General features: G+C 35.7%; 1 protein-coding gene across 9 annotated transcripts in view; it reads left to right on the top strand.

The window, feature by feature from the left end:
• AP3B1 (adaptor related protein complex 3 subunit beta 1) overlaps positions 1–17854 on the top strand; it is a 204739-nt gene that overhangs the window by 129855 nt on the left and 57030 nt on the right. For all 9 annotated transcript variants that reach the window (XM_036307709.1, XM_036307711.1, XM_036307712.1 and 6 more), the window contains 2 exons: positions 202–274; positions 7911–8017. In XM_036307709.1, coding sequence (XP_036163602.1) covers positions 202–274; positions 7911–8017 — 180 coding nt within the window. The remainder of the gene's footprint in view (positions 1–201; positions 275–7910; positions 8018–17854) is intronic.

The following is a 17854-nucleotide window of genomic DNA, read 5'->3' as shown; positions in this document are numbered from 1 at the left end:
TTTGCATGGTGGTTAAGAAATACCGTATGCTAACCAAAATAAAAATTTTGTTTCAAAACAACCATTTTGTGTACCTACATAGAAGTTTGTTTTTCTTATAAGATTATGCAGAGGAAAACGTTTGTTTTAAAACATAAAGGACTACCTCATAGGTTTTTTTAAATAGAACATGCAATAAATTATATATTTCTTATTTTATAGGAGAAAGAAACAAAAATAAAGCAAGATAGAAATCTTGTTACCAAAGATGTTTCACTTCTTGATCTAGATGATTGTAAGTATTAAAATTTTTTCTTCTGTGTTTAGTGACATGTTTTATTTTTGGAGTACCTTTCATTTACATGTCTCAAAGTATATTAACATCTATTATTAAAAAATTATAGATACATATAGCAAGAAAATTTTAGAAATTGGTCTTATTAGTATCTTTTAATCTATTTAATATCTTTATTAGTATCTTTTAATCTAATCTATGTGTTACTTGAATAAATATAATTGTTCAGACAAAAGTGCACAAAATATTTTTAAGATCTTTTGCTTTAGTAATTTATACTTGTTTTAGTAAATAATTATCTATATTTTACAACTTCCTACATTGTTAAATGTTGACTGTGGGGATTGAAACATTTAACTTAAGGAGGTAGGGAATTAGGAAAGTAATTACAAATATAAAGTACACCACCATCTTCCACTTGCCACACTTTTGATGGAAACAGAATTAGGTACAAAAAGCTTTTGGAGGCCAGTATAGCAATACCTATCAGTATTTTAACTGCAAAAAAATCTTTGTCTCAGCACACCCACTTCTAAGAACTTAGAATCATACAAATATACTAACCTAGGTGTGCAAAGATATATACCCATCTTCTCCTTTGTTGTGAGAAAGAGATAGTGGAATTGACTTTGTTGGTAGGTACATTTTGCACTACAAGAGTAACAAGTAAGACTTAATGAATATTAAACTACTATCATTTTTCAATATAGTTTTCCTGTGCTAAAGGTGAGTTATGTTTGTAGGTTGTTTCATTCTTATAAACAGAACATAAAGCTATTGTATTTATATCATTTACCTGGACTGTTTCATGACAAATTCCTTAATATAGGGAAATCAAAATATATGATACAGAGACATACTTAATATAGAGAAATTAAAATAAAATTGGAGCCAAATTTGGATAATTTTTCATGTATTGGCGAAGATTTTAAAGTTTACATCATTTTTTAACTATTGGCGAAGATTTTAAAGCAACATCCATTATTGCAAAGGTTTAGGGAAACCGGCATTCTCCATATGTTTTTGATAGGCATATAAATAGGTGTAGCTTTTTGGAGTCATTTTAACAATATCTATTAAAATTTCAATTGTATACACCTACCAATTTTGACCTAGCAATTCTTTTCTAGGAATTTATCTTACAGATGTAGTCAGGGATCCAGATACCTGAACAGGTAACAACTTATATAAGAGATATAATAGAGTTGCAAAGTATAGTAACAAAATGAGGGAAACAAAAAGCTACAAAGGCTTGTGGCAGGAGTATGATCTACACTTACAGATACAGACAAGTGGAGTGTTATGGGAGAAAAGCATTATTGATAATGGTTCTTAAAATATTGACTTCATTTTATACTACTTATTAGCCTGCATATATTAGTTCTCTATTGTCCATGGCAAGCAGTTTGTTGATCAAAAATTAAAAAGTTATTCTCCATTTGCATAAGTTCTAAGCTGTGAGAATTTGATAAGTTTTGAAAGGGGGGCAGAACCCTAGCAGGTTTAGCTCAGTGGATAGAGCATTGACCTGCAGACTGAAGGGTCCTGGGTTTGATTCTGGTCAAGGGCACATGCCCAAGTTGCGGGCTTGATTCCCAGTCGGGGGTGTGCAGGAGGCAGCCAGTCAGTGATTCTCTCTCATCATTGATGTTTCTGTCTCTCCTTCTCCCTTCCTCTCTGAAATGAATAAAAAAAAATTTTAAAAAAGGAATTTAAAAGGGGGGGCGTCTTGTTTCATATAAGAGGCACATCATAATCCACAGAGGTTATTTGTTCGGTACACACTACATACCAGGAAAACTGGAAGTACTGAATTTATCTGTCTTCATTCAGAAAACATTTATTAAATAAACACTTGCTATGATCTAGGTAATCTGCTACATGCTGGAGTACGGATACAACATTGTCCCTACCCAAGGAACTCTCAGAATGTCATAGGTGAAACATATAAAGTGGCCATTAGATTGACACATTATAAATAAAATGAGATAGAGATATGCCCAGAATGCTGTTGGGTATTGGAGTACGAACCCACCTAGCAGTTTCCAGATGTAGCATAAGGCTTGAGCTGAGTGTAAGAATTAGTAAGCAGTTGGAGGTAGGAGAAGAAAGTAAGGGAAGTAACTGCAAGGAAGAGTAAGAGCTCTCTGGTGCCTGAAGTAATCAGTTTCTCTCTGAGGAAGTGTACTTAGCAACCCTAGCAATGGACTGGCTACTAAAAACAGTTCTGTGATTTGAATAAGTAACTTGATATTTCCTTACTCTATCTGTTGAGAATCAGAGCCCTTTAATCAATTGAGTTAATTTGTGTCTCATTTTATTCATTTGTAAAGTAAAAAATAAATGGCTGATAATTTCTACAATTCCATTAGGTTATGAAATTACATGACTATTTCATGAGGTCAGTTGATAATACATTAGAAAATATTTATGCTGAGGTAATGTATGGCCCTATGATAGATTAGGCTTAGAAGTAGCAATATGCCTTCTCTTTTCCAGTCATATTTTATGTTTATGGAAATTAAAATATTTTTTAGTACCCCATACCATGTCATCACAATAGGATGATCATAAAGCAGCAATCATATTCTGGTGCTCTTTTATAGGAAATGTAAACCTATGTAATTACACTATTACTACAACTAACTAATTGTGAAGACTTTTAAAAATTTATATCACCTGACAGTAATCATGCTTCAGATATGCCTTATCATATGTGATATCATATTGTTGAGTAAATTGCAGTACAGGCAGTAGCGTGGAGTGGCTAAGGACATTGGGGCCTGTCTGAGTTCAAATCCCAGTTCTATTACTTACTAGCTATGTAACTTTGGGCATGTTATTTAATCTCTTGTGCTTTCGTTGCTTTATTTATAAAATTGGGATAATAGCAATACTTTTTTAGAAGCATTAGTAGGATTAAATTAGTTGATAAATGTAAAAGCACTTAAAGCTGTGCTTGGCACGTGATAAGCATATGTAAGGGTGAGCTATGATGGACAGAGATGATGCCAACAAAGATGCCAACCAGTTAAATGACTTCACATTAAATTATTATATGTGAAAGTTTTACTTCTTAAAGTTTAAAGGAAAACTTTAATCAGAAAAATAATTATATAATTATTTTATTAAATATATTTTAATAAAGAAAAAACTTTTTGTAGAGGTTTTTTCCCCCTCTGAACTTAATGGAACTGGCAAAAGCCCTGTATGCTACCAAAAATATTTTAATTTCTTATTTTAAAAAAAGGAAGAAAAATAAAAAATGGGTTTTAATCCAAATACCTGGGTTTACATTCTGACAATCAGTTTAAGTTCTTTTCGAATTCCTCTTCCCCCAGACTGAATCATACTGACACACTGTTTTGTTATTTGCTTCTTTCTCTTTTTATCATACACATTCCTTTCCATGCCATAAATATTCTTTAACAACCTTATTTTTAATGACTGCATGGTTATTCTTTATATTGTTGTAATAAATTCTCTTTAACAGGTTTACTATTATTACACATGTAACATGTTTCCATTTTTTGCTATCATAATCAGTGAAGCAATACACATCACCATAAGTATATTATTGCATTATCTCCATGACTGTTTCCTTAAGATAAATTCCCAGGAGTAGAATTGCTGGGACAAACACTTTAAAGAATTTTGTTGGTGCCGAAACCGGTTTGGCTCAGTGGATAGAGCGTAGGCCTGCGGACTGAAGGGTCCCGGGTTCGATTCCGGTCAAGGGCATGTACCTGGGTTGTGGGCACATCCCCAGTGGGAGATGTGCAGGAGGCAGCTGATCGATGTTTCTCTCTCATCGATGTTTCTGACTCTCTATCTCTCTCCCTTCCTCTCTGTAAAAAATCAATAAAATATATTTAAAAAAAAAAAAAAAAAAAAGAATTTTGTTGGTAAAATTGCCTTCCACAAAGCTTATACGACCTTATACAGTATTAGTATGAGAGTGCCAGATTCCTTATAACCTTACCTTTGCTGAAATTTGTGTTATTTAAAAATTGCCTTTGCCAATATGATAGGTGGAAATGGTATCTCATTTTAATTTCTATGCCATGTTATTTAAAAAAAAAACTGCATAGAGTCATTTTGTTTTTTACACATTAATTAAATACTTCAGCATAGTCAGCTGGCCTCAGAATCCAATTTAGAATAAACTTTCAGTGTCAGCTTTCATCTTGCCAGACCTGTTAACAGATTGCAATCATTTCCTTAATACCAGAGCCTCTACCTTCTAAAATGATATTAAAAGCCTATCTTTAAGAGTCAAACTTGTCTGTGATATGAATTTTCCTCTCTAGTCTTGGATACCTTTTTCCTAAGTCTTTAGCTGAGCCATAGTTGAAATGAGAGGCTTTCTTAACTCACTTTTTATTATTAAACATGGGCATGTAATATTATGGATGGATGGATGGATGGATGGATGGATGGATGGATGGATGGACAGACAAACATGCATTTAGAATCCACCAGAAAAGTTACCTGCTGCTTGGAAAGACAACATATTTTGATCCAAGTTAGAAGAACCCATTTCTAGTCCTACGGTGGTTCTACATTCACTTGTTTTATGACCTTGGCAAGCCTTGATCTCCTTATGCCTCAGTTTACAATTTCTTTAGTATAAATGTCTTTTCTGTCTTCTTACTGCCATTATCTTACTTCAGTCCTTTTCACATCTTGCCAAAACTATTGTAAATTCTTCCTCACTCCAACCTAAGTGTTTTTTCTTCAGTCTGTCCCTTATACTACCACTTGATATCCTCTTTTTGGTAGATTTTTAACTGTCCCTTTAGTGTACAAGATAAATCCAACCCTCTTAGCTTTCCAATTTTCTACCTGTCAGCCTTTGTTTACATTTTCTTACCCAGTAATTAACCAATTTCTTTCTTTCCTCTTATTCAGATCCTATCTTACTGAAAAATTAGACTTCATTCCCTCCTGTTCATGAAGCCTTCTTTTACCACCATATCCCCATTGATCTTTTTTTTTTTTCCAACTCCCCATGGCACTTGCTTAACTGTACAGTGGTTTTCAACATATGTCTAAGGAAGCCTGAGGATCTGTAGCAGCGCTTCGGGCACAGCAAAGGAGTGCAGATGAGAAAGCAAGGGCTCCATTTCCCCTTCACCCAATCTCCGCTGCTTTTTCTATTGTATATGTTGAGATTTTATTTAAGATTTCCTTTGAAATTTTTCTTCTTTTGGCAATATCATATGGACTGTATAGTTTTATTTTTTTACATTAAGCATGTGTATCTTTTTTATTAATTAGATGTTCAGTTATTTGAAGTTAGGGAACATATCTTGAACCATAATTTGAACATTGTCTCTCCCTTACTCTCATTCAAGAAATATTTATTGCTAACTTTATTAATTAATATTTGTTCTGTCTAATTTATGGGATATTGTGAGACTAAAATGAGAAAATGATGCTTTGAAAAATGATGTCAAATATAGTATTATTTTGGAGTGAGAATTTGAAGGAAGCTAAAACTTTTTTCACGTTTTCATTTATTTCATTCAGCAAACAGTTGAGCAGTTACTTAGTACTAAAAAAAAGTCTGCTTATACAGACTAGTGGAAATAAAAACATATAAAGACAAATTTGTATTATGAGAGAAATATGGTTGTAGAAGTATGTCCACACATTTCTATGTAATAAGGAAGGCACATATAAGCTGTGTTTAGGTGAGTCAGGTTGTACTTTCCCTCTAAGTGGTATCTTAATGGGTAGAAGTTGCAAAGTGAACAAGGCAGAGAAGAACCTTCTAGGCAAAGGAAATAAAAAATAAAAGGCTCAAAGATATGAAGTAAGATCTTGGAAAATATTTGATGGCAGCTGATAAAATTGGAGGTAAGCTAGATCTGTGCTTTCCAATTTAGTGGCCACTGGCCATGCATAGCTACTAAAATTTAAATTGATTAAAAATAAAAATGCAGTTCTTTAGTCATTATAGCACCATTTCAAGAGTGCCTTAGGTGTGTATTTGCCTCTGGCCATCACATTGGACAGCTCACCTACAAAACATTTCCATCATCACAGAAAGTCCAATTGGATAATGCTGAGCTAGATTATAGAGCACCTTGTGCACTTAATTAAAGATTTGGACTTTTTGCAGGCAATTGTGAGCTTTTCAAGAGTCTTAAGGAGAGCCCTAACCAGTTTGGCTCAGTGGATGAAGCGTCAGCCTGCGGACTGAAAGGTCCCAGGTTCGATTCCGACTAAGGGCATGTACCTTGGTTGCGGGCACATCCCCAGTGGGAGGTGTGCAAGAGGCAGCTGATCAATGTTTCTCTCTCATTGATGTTTCCAACTCTCTATCCCTCTCCCTTCCATCTCTGTGAAAAATCAATGAAATATATATTTTTTAAAAAAGTCTTGAGAGAAGTAACATAATCAGATTTGCATTTTAAAAATATTTTCAAACTTTCAGGTATCTGATCTCTAGTACTAGCACATAGCTTTTTTTAAAGAAATCGTTCCAATTTTTATTTATAAAATTAATCAAAACGACAATAGATTTACAGAACCATATATCAATAACAAACCTGGAAGGGAAGAAATATTCCAGAGACACCTTGAAAAGTTTCAAAGGAATACACACCAGGCTAAAAACCTACAGCTAAGCTGTGGCTGCACCATAGGTTATATTTATTCCTGTATTTTTTCAGTAAGTTCTTACTTTTATTTGCTTTTCTCTTTTCCAACTTGTCGAGGTTTGGCTTTGTGTTCAAAAAATTTTTTCCGATCTTTGTCCAGTTTTAGCCAGTGATAACCACCTTGATCGGGTGAATACCCACGTGGACAGTTGTGCCATTAGCCTTCTCATGCTGCACCTGCTCGATGTAGATAACATACTTCTTCCTGTACATCTGCACTACCTTGTGATTTGCTGACCTTCGTAGTGTCCTCGAAACACCGAGACCTCGTGGTCTCTGCGAATGGGCATGGAGCGGACGCTGTACTTCTGCCGCAGCTCCTTGGAGAGCGGGGAAGCAGGATCTTGCGGCGTTGAAGTGGCGTTTCCGGTTTTTGCTGCGGACTTCCTGGTGACCTTCTGGCGCCGGAAGTGCTCCCTAGGTAGTACATAGCTTTTGCTGAAAGTATAATTAGAAGGGAATTAGGTAGCCTGTGTCCCTATAATTATTACAGTGGAGAATAAAATAGAGAAAGTATTTAAACACTCTTTTAAGACTTCTAACTAAACTGGAGAACTCCCTTGAAAGCTATTGTTATTCTTTATATTAGTCTGAAAAAAAAGTTTCTTTTTTTAATTTTTAATTTTTATTTCTTTGAAAAAAATGTTCCTTTACCTTTTTCTTTTAGTGAAGTTGCTGGATGATAAATGTTAGTGATAATGTTATGTGATAAAAATTTTCAAAAACTATTACTCAAGATATTTATATCCTTATTTTGTTATAGGATTTGCCATTATGTTTTGAAAGCTAAGACTAATAATTGCCATGACTTGTTAATAACTTGACTACATCAAGATGTTAAATAGCATTGCCATAAATTTATTAATCAATGTAATTTAATTAGACTTACTAACAAAATAAAAATGTTGCTTTTAATAATATGAATTAAATTTTCATGCACATTTGCTAATTTGGGCCTTTTCTTCCAGTTAACCCGGTATCTGTTCCAGTTACACGTCCCACACCAGCTCTTTCTCCAAGCCTGATAGCTGATCTTGAAGGTTTAAATTTGTCAACTTCCTCATCAGTCATCAACGTAAGTAATTTTCAAAATATATTAACTCAGTTTTTAAATGATGCTATTGAATCGGTTTTATTAAAATACAAAGAATTGAAGTAGATTCTTAGTCTTGGACAATGCCTCCTCTAACACGTGCATTTTTTATTTGACCTTTTTCATTCTGTAAATATTTTTTAATTTGCTCTACTCAAACCATCTCAATTTACTTCTGCAAAGTTATCCACATTTAATTATGTGTACATTTTTCTCTGGCACTGTTCTCCATCTGTAATATATAAGGGTTCTTTGACACTTTGAATTAGTTTATATACATAAATTTCTACCATAAAGAATTATTGTCTACATTAACAGACTTTTTTTTTTTTTTTAATATATTTTATTGATTTTTTACAGAGAGGAAGGGAGAGAGATAGAGAGTTAGAAACATCGATGAGAGAGAAACATCGATCAGCTGCCTCCTGCACATCTCCCACTGGGGATATGCCCGCAACCCAGGTACATGCCCTTGACCGGAATCGAACCTGGGACCTTTCAGTCCGCAGGCCGACGCTCTATCCACTGAGCCAAACCGGTTTCGGCTACATTAACAGACTTTTATTTTCACAATCATTCTGTTTCTACCATGCTGGGTTTTTTTTACCTTAGGCTATTAAAATTATGGGACTGTTTTCATTTGAAAATTCAATATTGTGTTTTTCTCTCAGTTGTATCATTGTGCATTTACTTACATGCTTTGGTGTCTAAATTCTTTAGTGTTATTTATGGGGTGTGATTGGAAGAGAGGCCAGAGGTTTGCCTATCTCAAATAATGCCTCCTCTATCAGACTGTTATAGAATCTGAAAGTGTAATCACTTTTTATTTTTATTTTTTAATTGACTTTAGGGAGAGAGAGAAACATCGATTTGTTGTCCCATTCATTCATGCATTCATTGATTGATTTTTGTGTATGCCTTGACCAGAGATTGAACCCACAACCGTGGCATATTGGGATGATGCTCTATCCAACTGAGTTACCAACTGAGTCAAACTTTTTGAAAAAATAAATTTTAATTTTTTAAATTAATTTAAGAGAGAGATGAAGGGAAAGAAAGAACAAGAACTTTTTCTGTGTTAGCATATTAGATCACTAACCTTTCACCCTAAATCAAGTGTGCTGCCTAGGACATATAATCCACTTGGCCTCCTGTTAATTTGTGTCAGAAATCTAACAAACTAGGAGATAGAACCGTGAGTTGTGATGGGAGCACAGGTAGCTTGAATAGATCTGGTGCATCACTGGTTCCAGGGCTGGCAGGGGTGTGTAATTGGTGACCTGAGCTGCCCTGGAGCATAAAGCTGCTCTGCTGGAGTGGGAGAGAGGAGTGCTCAATTCTTGCAGATTATTGCTATAAATTTCCCCTTCGATGCAAGTGTGATTGCAAGGTCATGAAATACTCAGAAGAGCTACATGCATTTCTGTTTAGCATTGGTCAGCTCACTTAGAAAGTATAGGTGAAAACTATTAAGCTTATAATGTTGTTTTTAAGCTGTAGAGTGCAGTTACCTTCTAACCACTCAGAAATGAGCAAGAACCGTATTTGGGATTTTAGTTTGCCTTTTTTTTTTTTTCTAAAAGGACAACGTAGATTAAAAGAGATGGGGGCAAAGCAGTGAAAATAAGTAGTTAAGTCTTTCACTTATTTAAGTAATAAATATTTATTGAGTATTTGTGGTAGGCTGTAAAGAGAAAGTGGTAATAAAAAAAACCTAAAGTGAAGCAGTTAGTCCTTGAGGGGAAAGGAGGCCCCTAAAAACTTGGGAGGTAGTAAAGTAGTGGATAAACCTCTTGGGCTGATATTAGATAACCAGGGTGCAAATCCTTACTTGGTAATTTACTAGTTATGTTATTTGGGGCAAATTGGTAGGTAACTTTTCTGTACCTCAGTTTCCTATGAAGATAATATCTAACTCACAGGATTGTTGTGAGATTAATGAGATAATAAATGTAAAGCTGTTAAAACAGTGACTGGCACATTGTCATTGCTCAGTCAATATTAACTAATATTTTCACAAGTGATGTGATAATGGACCCTGAGTAGACTCTTACACTTTATTAGCTATAAGAAGAAGGCAGTTGTGATTAGAAAAGTTATAGTAAATTTTAATTCATTACAAAGTAATTGAAGGATTCACCTTTTTAAATTAAGGAAAATATGTATTGGAATGGTCTCTTCAAAGGAAAAGAAAAGCACTCTATCCAAAGTGCGCACAAACCAACTCCCGGTGGTGCGGCTAGTGAAGCAAGATCGTAACACTCATCCCCACAAGCTAACAGATTGATCAAACAGTAGTAATAAGAATGGCAACCAGAAATGCTCCAGCACCATACATGAGGAAAGGGGTAGATCTTTAAACAAAGAAAAGTAGAACTTTGAAAAGGTTTATTTATGTAGAAATAAATTGAATAGTCTGACACAGAATGGCTCCTAATCTCACCTCCAGCCCTCAAAACAGTACTTTAAAAAGAACATGAGCAACAAACTGTGAGTTTTCTCATTGTGTGTACAAATTTAGAAAGACGTGGGCTAAAGACATCAGAGGAGAACTCAAAGGAAAACCCTTAAAAATTATAGCCCTCATATAATGATGTGGGTCCTCAACAAATATAGAGGAGCCTTTTGGATCTTGAAATGAACTTCATAGGTGAGAGTACATCCATAATTTCAAAATCAACATGTTGCCCTAATTGAATAGAAAGAAATAAAAGTAGTCTACGCTAATAAAAGACAAAGATGCCAATTGACCATACCTTCGCTACACCCAAGCCATGCCCATCAGCCAATCAAAGCGACTATATGCAAATTAACCCAACCAAGATGGCAGCCGGCGGCCACAGAGCTGGAGCAAGCAGGAGGCTTGGTTGCCCCAGCAATGGAGGAAGCAAAGCTTCCAGCCTGCTATGGCTGGCTGTGGCCTCCACAAAAGGCAACAAAGTTTCAATTATAGAATCTAAATAAATCCCAGATACCTCCTTCCAGCCAGCCTCCACTGGGAGCTTGGGTGGCTGGGGGCTGTGGCCAGCCTGCAAACAGCCATCAGCCCCTCACCCAGGATGGCCAGGCACCCCAGTGGGGACCCCCACCCTGAAGGGGCTGTGGCCAGCCTGCAAACAGCCATCAGCCCCTCACCCAGGCTGGCCAGGCAACCCAGCAGGACCCCCATCCTTATCCGGGACACCCTTCAGGGCAAACCAGCCGGCCCCCACCCATGCACCAGGCCTCTAGCCTATATAATAAAAAGGTAATATGCAAATTGAACCTAACAGAGAGTGACTGGGAATCACTGATCACTGTGACACACACTGACCACCAGGGGGCAGACGCTCAATGCAGGAGCTGCCCTCTGGTGGTCAGTGTGCTCCAACAGGGGGAGCTCTGCTCATCCACAAGCCAGGCTGATGGCTGCCAGTACAGCAGTGGTGGTGGGAGCCTCTCCCGCCTCTTCAGCAGCGCTAAGGATGTCCGACTGCAGCTAGGCCTGCTCCCCGCTGGCAAATGGACATCCCCCGAGGGCTCCCAGGCTGCCAGAGGGATGTCTGACTGCCAGCTTAGGCCCAATCCCCCAGGGAGCGGGCCTAAGCCAGCAGGTGGTCATCCCCTGAGGGGTCCCAGACTGCTAGAGGGCACAGGCCGGGCTGAGGGACCCTCCCGAGTGCACAAATTTTTGTGCACCGGGCCTCTAGTTTATAATAAAGTAATAGTTAACCTCTTGATCATGACTGCACTGGAAATGTAATGAAGTAGTTAAATGATGCTGTCACTCATATGTACTAGTAGAACTACCATGAATGTGGCAGCTATAAATGCAGACTGGTGTGTTGTATTAGCAACTCAAATGCTATGGGTTATAATGTTGCCATTAATAACATACATTTTCAAAACATTGAACTGTTTTTTTCTGATAGTTGCATTCCTGGAAAATTGAGTATATTAAAACCTTGCAAAAATACTCCTTTGTACTTACATGTAAGGTGTTCTGAGATTGGTAATTGTAAACAAGTTACCACCTCGTGAATGTCCAACATGACATTTGAAAGTTGTGGAAACGTGGTATATAATCTTTATTGTGTCCTGTTCATTGCAGGGCATCTATCATCCCTGGCCTTAACCCCTTAAAGCTACTTGCATCCTTTGCTGTCCCTTGCACCAGTCATATACCAACTGCAAACATTCAAAGCAGTATATGGTGTAGCAGTTAAAAGCACAGACCCTTGAGCCCAACTGATTGCATTCAAATCACAGCTCTGGCAGATTACAAAATGAGCAACCTTGGGCAAATCGATTTACTTCTTGGTGCCTCATATTTTTTCACCTGTAATATTAAACACTAAGTATTTTCTTTATTTTTTTGTTATTACATTATTATTACAAATTTGTAAAGGAAGTGTGCAAGAAGGTTCATTAAGAAAAGTGATCTTTATAGAATATAGAGGTAATATATTGAGGAATTAATTTCAAGAACATCCCATGAAAGAAAAATCAGAGTTGCAAAAAGAGGAGCTCTGTTAGATATCATATGCTGCTTGGAGTTAGCCAAGCTCCATGTGAAGGGCACAGTCCTCCAGACTGGTTACATCAGTCCAAGACTACTAAGGCCACCTGGAAGTTTAGGGGTTTTCTAAAACTACCCTCAAATTTAATAATTCACTAAAACAACTCAGAGAACTCAGGAAAGCAAGATACTTGAGATTACAGTTTTATTATAACAATAGGATACAAATTAGAACCAGCCAAAGGAAGAGATACATAGAGGCGATTCAGGATGAGTTCCAAACTCAAAGCTTCTGCGTTACCCTCCTGGCATTGAAGTATCGCCAACCAGGGAAGCTTACTGAGCATCCAGAGTCTTTATTGCGTAGACAAGATTAAATAACTGCAACATGGTTGAACTCAATCTCCAGCCCTCCCCTCCCGGTCAGGCTGGTTATCAGTGGTCCAAAGCCCCAATCCTTTAATCATATGATTGGTGTTTCTGATGTAGCCATTCCCATCCTGAGTTAATAGCTAAGCATAAGCTATCTAGAGACCCACCATGAATCACTGCATGGGCATAAACTACCAGCCAGGTATGGTCCCCAGGGGCCCACCATGAATTATAAAGACACTGCTATCATTGGGGAAATTCCAAGAGTTTAGAGGTTACCTCTTAAGCACTAAAGCGAAGTCCAGACCTCTCTTTAAGTGAAACCAAATTCCTTACTACACATATGCCAATTAAGTGTTTTATTCATTCAATAAGTATTTGTTCAGGCCAGAATATGAGGCAGGTGCCAGACATATAGTAGTGAGCAAGATGGGCTAGGTTCCTGCCCTCAGGAGTTTACAGTTAAGTGGGAACATAAAAAAGAAATGCCTTAAAGGCATGTAATTATAATAAGTATAATAAGTACTTTCATTTGTGACATAGTTTTTCCCATTTTGGAATTTCTCTGGCTGTAAGTTGTCCTTATTTGTTGTTATTTCTCTGATTGTGTACAAAAATACTATTACTTTATATTGGCTAATCTCCACAGTCCCACCTATTTCCCTCTACTGTTATAGCTTAACTTTTGACATTTAGGAGAGTGTAAAATTTAGAAATCTGAACTACTTTTCCTCATTCATAAGAAGCAGAAGGATAATTTTCACAGTCCATGCTATCCACTGTCTGCTTTCCTTGAATTGGTACTGTGGAGCATCACTTCATCACCAATGAAGGAGTAAAGGCTCGCGATGGCAGGGGGGAGTCGGTGGCAGCAACAGCATTAAACTAAGGTCTCTGCAAGTTGTTAAGGGTAACCAACCTGGAATTTCCCATGACCAGCAAAAAGATAGCATTTAGTTTATCAGTATGACCAAGAAGCCTGTAATTTAATTAAAGCTCCCCACCCCCTCAAGGATTTACAAGCTCAAGGGTAGGAAGAGGGGAACCTATAAGTAATAAACTTGAATTTGAGCAGGCAGAGTGAGGCAAAGAAAAGGCATTTTTATACACAAACCAAATTTTAGCATCTTTAGTTCTGTCAGGTTCCTTATCTGAGGAATATAGAAAAATGGCTAGTGCCCCGGCCTGGGTTGTTCAGTGGTTGGAGCATCGTCCCTTACACAAAAGGTGCGGGAAGGTTCATTTAAAAAGTGATCATTATAGAATATAGAGGTAATATATTGAGGAATTAATTCCAAGAACATCCCATGAAAGAAAAACCAGAGTTGCAAAAAGGCAAGCGCAACTAGAGAACCCAGTCAGGGCACATACCTAGGTTGTGGGACCGATCCTTGGTTGGGGTATGTACAGGAGGTTGTTTCCCTCACACGTCAATGTTTCTCTCTCTCTCTCTCTCTCTCTCTCTCTCTCTCTCTCTCTCTCTCGTCAATAAATATATCCTCGGGTGGGGATTAAATATAAAATTAAAATAAATTTTAAAAAATGGCTAGCAACTAGGCTTAGAGCTTTTGTTATTGACAGATATTGCAATTAATTGAAATTACAACTGTCCATGATTAGGGATGAGGTCCTGACCCCATTTGAGTTATCCGAAATTAATTGGAAGATAAAGAGTATCTATCAGACATGCTTTCCGTATTTGGAATTATTAGAATAAGTGTGTATCATAATGATGACAGTTGTAATTGAAGTTGATTTCTGATTCTCTGAAGTGGATTTTTGTCTTAAATCAATCTCTCTCATTTGTACTGGGCTAGGGCACTTTAGTGTGGTTTTCCAGGCTGCTTCTTTTGTGCTGCCAGAGTGCCAGCTTTCTTCTAGTTTGTCTTCAAGACAGATTGCTTTGAAGGGAGTCTTTGAGTATAAGCATTTACTAGGTCGTGTGCCAGATGTTTCTTGAATATGTGATCTCATTCCCAAAACAAAAGATAATACATCTGTGATAAAGTTTGTTTTCTAATAAGGTAAAACAACTACCTTTTAAAAAAAATTTATATTTTTACACTGTACTTTGCAAATGTAAGATATATTCAAGCCTTAGGCTAAGAGACAAGTCTAGTTAAAATCCTGAGTTTAGAGGAGGAATAAATTATAAGTCAAAATTAAAAATAATTTTGTCATTTCAAATTTGGGAAAAATCCTTTATTTGTTCTGATGAGAATGTCAGTAGTCATGGAACTGTGATAAAAATAATGAAAAATCACTGGCCTGGGTCTGCTTAAATTGAAAACATTTTTTAATTAAAATTTGACAGTATTTTGTTCTTCCATTGCCTAGCCATGTCCCATCTTATTTCTTTATTTAATTCTCTTCTGGGTATGAGTAGCTTTAATTTTTAAATTAAACTTTAAGGTGTGCCATACTGTTGCTTCGACTCTATTTCCACACTACTTCCGTCTCAGAGTTAGTAAGAGCACTATATTTGCTTCCTTCCCTAGATTATGAAAAGGAGCTACTTTTTAAAAAGAGACTGTAATTCATTTTTAGTTGCAGGGGTTTTATTGCAAAATATTTATTATTTGGCTTAAGCAAATATATGCCAATCTAACAATCGTAAGTCCTGACTGGTAGATAATACTCATAATGCTTTGTTGACATTATAATAAAATTCTCCACCAGGAAGAATCCACTTTTGATATGCTAATTATAGTTAGTAATGAACTAGTCACCCACCAAAACAAAGAAAATATGTATATAAATTTGCAAGAAATTGAAGGATTAAAGAAGAGATGATAAAGAAAGCTTTGGGCATTCTTTTCTTTCTACTTTGTGGTAGTAGTTCCTTTCGTTTGCTCTGGGTTCACTGTTTTCAGAGCTTAGTTCATGGAATATCTACCGACTTCTTTTCTAAGGGTATGGTTTTTAACTTTCGTTTATTATAATTAAATGTACTATAATAGGAAATGATAAGAGGTTTTAAAAATATCACTTGTTTAGAAAAGATTTAATCTTTTATGGCAATTTTATTTTACATATGCAAAGTTGATTGAACTTTGTGTTACTGTCAACTGTTATATTTCAAATTGTGTATGGTACATTGTTATAGTTGCAGTGAAATATAATGTTTTTTAAGCTTTAAGATATCTTAGATTATTATACATTGGCCAATCATGTGTTATTATTTAATAACACGTCAAGTTAACTTTTGTTACCTTTGTTCTTCTTTTTATAAAGCTTGCCAAAAATTTTCTGAACATATGGCAAGGCATAGTATGGAAATTAAGTATTATTTTAATAATATTAAATCTTTGCCATCAGAAACCTGACCTAAACATGGAAAATATTATTGTGATACTTACACTTACTCTTCAAAGGAAAAGAAAATGAATTTAACTGTAGGGCAGGCACATGCCAAACTAACACTGATAAACTAATTTATTACTAGAGAGAGGAGAGCATGGAGTAAAAATAGATAAGTACAGTATATGACCCTAATAGCAAAGAAGAGTAAAAGCCACTTATCTTAGAATATATCAGACACACTGTTATTCAAATCATTCAGGAATATAATTACAGATGGCTTTTATAGCCCTAGCAATAAGGGTTATTTCTTTAAATTTGCAGTTGTTCCACATTACTGAATATATAAATATCTCCCCCATATGTTAAATTAATACTGAAGATCTCCTTTACACTTATTCTAAAAAACAAACAAAATTTTAGTAAGTTCTGCTTTAAAATGCATAATTTAGATTAAGAGAGATACAACCAAATATAATATGTGCATCTTGTTTGAATCCTGATTCAAGCAAACCAGCTCTGAAAAGACATGTATTATAGTCAGGGAAATGTGAACACTGACTGTATTTTACATGAACTTAAAGGGAATTTTTTCTTTCAGGTGTGATAATAGAAAGTTTTCTTTAAAAGTCTTTGTTAGAAACACAGACCGAAGTATTTACTGATAAAAGTAGATTATAGCTATAATTTGCTTTTAAATAATTCAGAAGGGGAGTAAAAGGTTGGATTAAACAAAATTGGACAAATGATACGTTTTGAAACTTAGTGATGAGTACCACTTATTCATTATATTAGTCTTTCTGTTTTGGGGTACATTTGAAAGTTTTCATAATAAGATATTTGAAGTACATAATTTCAGAAACTTGTTTATTTCATATTCTCAGTGAGGCTTTGACATCCATGGTTTATAGAATATGTGACCTGACAAAGTTATCTTATAAATTTAAGCTGGTACACCAAAATTTGAGTTCAGTTCAGATTGTCACCTGTGAAATTAGAAGACTGAATATTGTTTCTAAGAACCTCTCCAATTCTAAATTTCTAGAAGTTTATGGGATAGTAAGTGGAGATACTTTAGCAAACATCATGAGCATGTGAGAAGTATTCATTAGAAGTATGAAAGAAGTAATAAGACTTGGACTCTGCGTCTCTGTAAGATAGGACAGGGCCTTTTTATTTGCCTTTCTGTTCCCAGTGCTTAATACATAATGGATGTTCATCAAAAAAAGTATGCTAAATGAATGAAATTAATCTTTTCCTATTTCCAACTTTATCATTAGAGACCATACCCACTGGATTTCGGTTTAAAGGGATGTATTGTTAATATGTTAGTTTATTACATCACTGAGAGAATTCCTATTCAGCACATATCTAAAAAGTAGTTGTGCTCCTTACATGTTCCTTTTATTACTTATTGAAGATAGTAAAATGGAGATTAAGTTTTTTTAAGTTGTTTGATTAAATGTATCTTAATAACCATTCTTTGTATTTCTTAAATGCTCTCTTAGTTCGGCTGAAAATACAGCATGGTAAACTGAGAAACTAAAGATTTTTATTTTATGTTTCTGTCAATAGAGCAGATCTCCTAAAAATTTAAAGCACATCTTTCTAAGGTAACATTTACCTCCTCACATCTTTAGCAGCCATCA

This window comes from Myotis myotis, unplaced genomic scaffold, assembly GCF_014108235.1.
Source record: "Myotis myotis isolate mMyoMyo1 unplaced genomic scaffold, mMyoMyo1.p scaffold_m19_p_5, whole genome shotgun sequence".
NCBI lineage: Eukaryota > Metazoa > Chordata > Mammalia > Chiroptera > Vespertilionidae > Myotis > Myotis myotis.
Note: the sequence above shows the minus strand (reverse complement) of the source record. Positions and strands in the feature narration are given on the sequence as shown.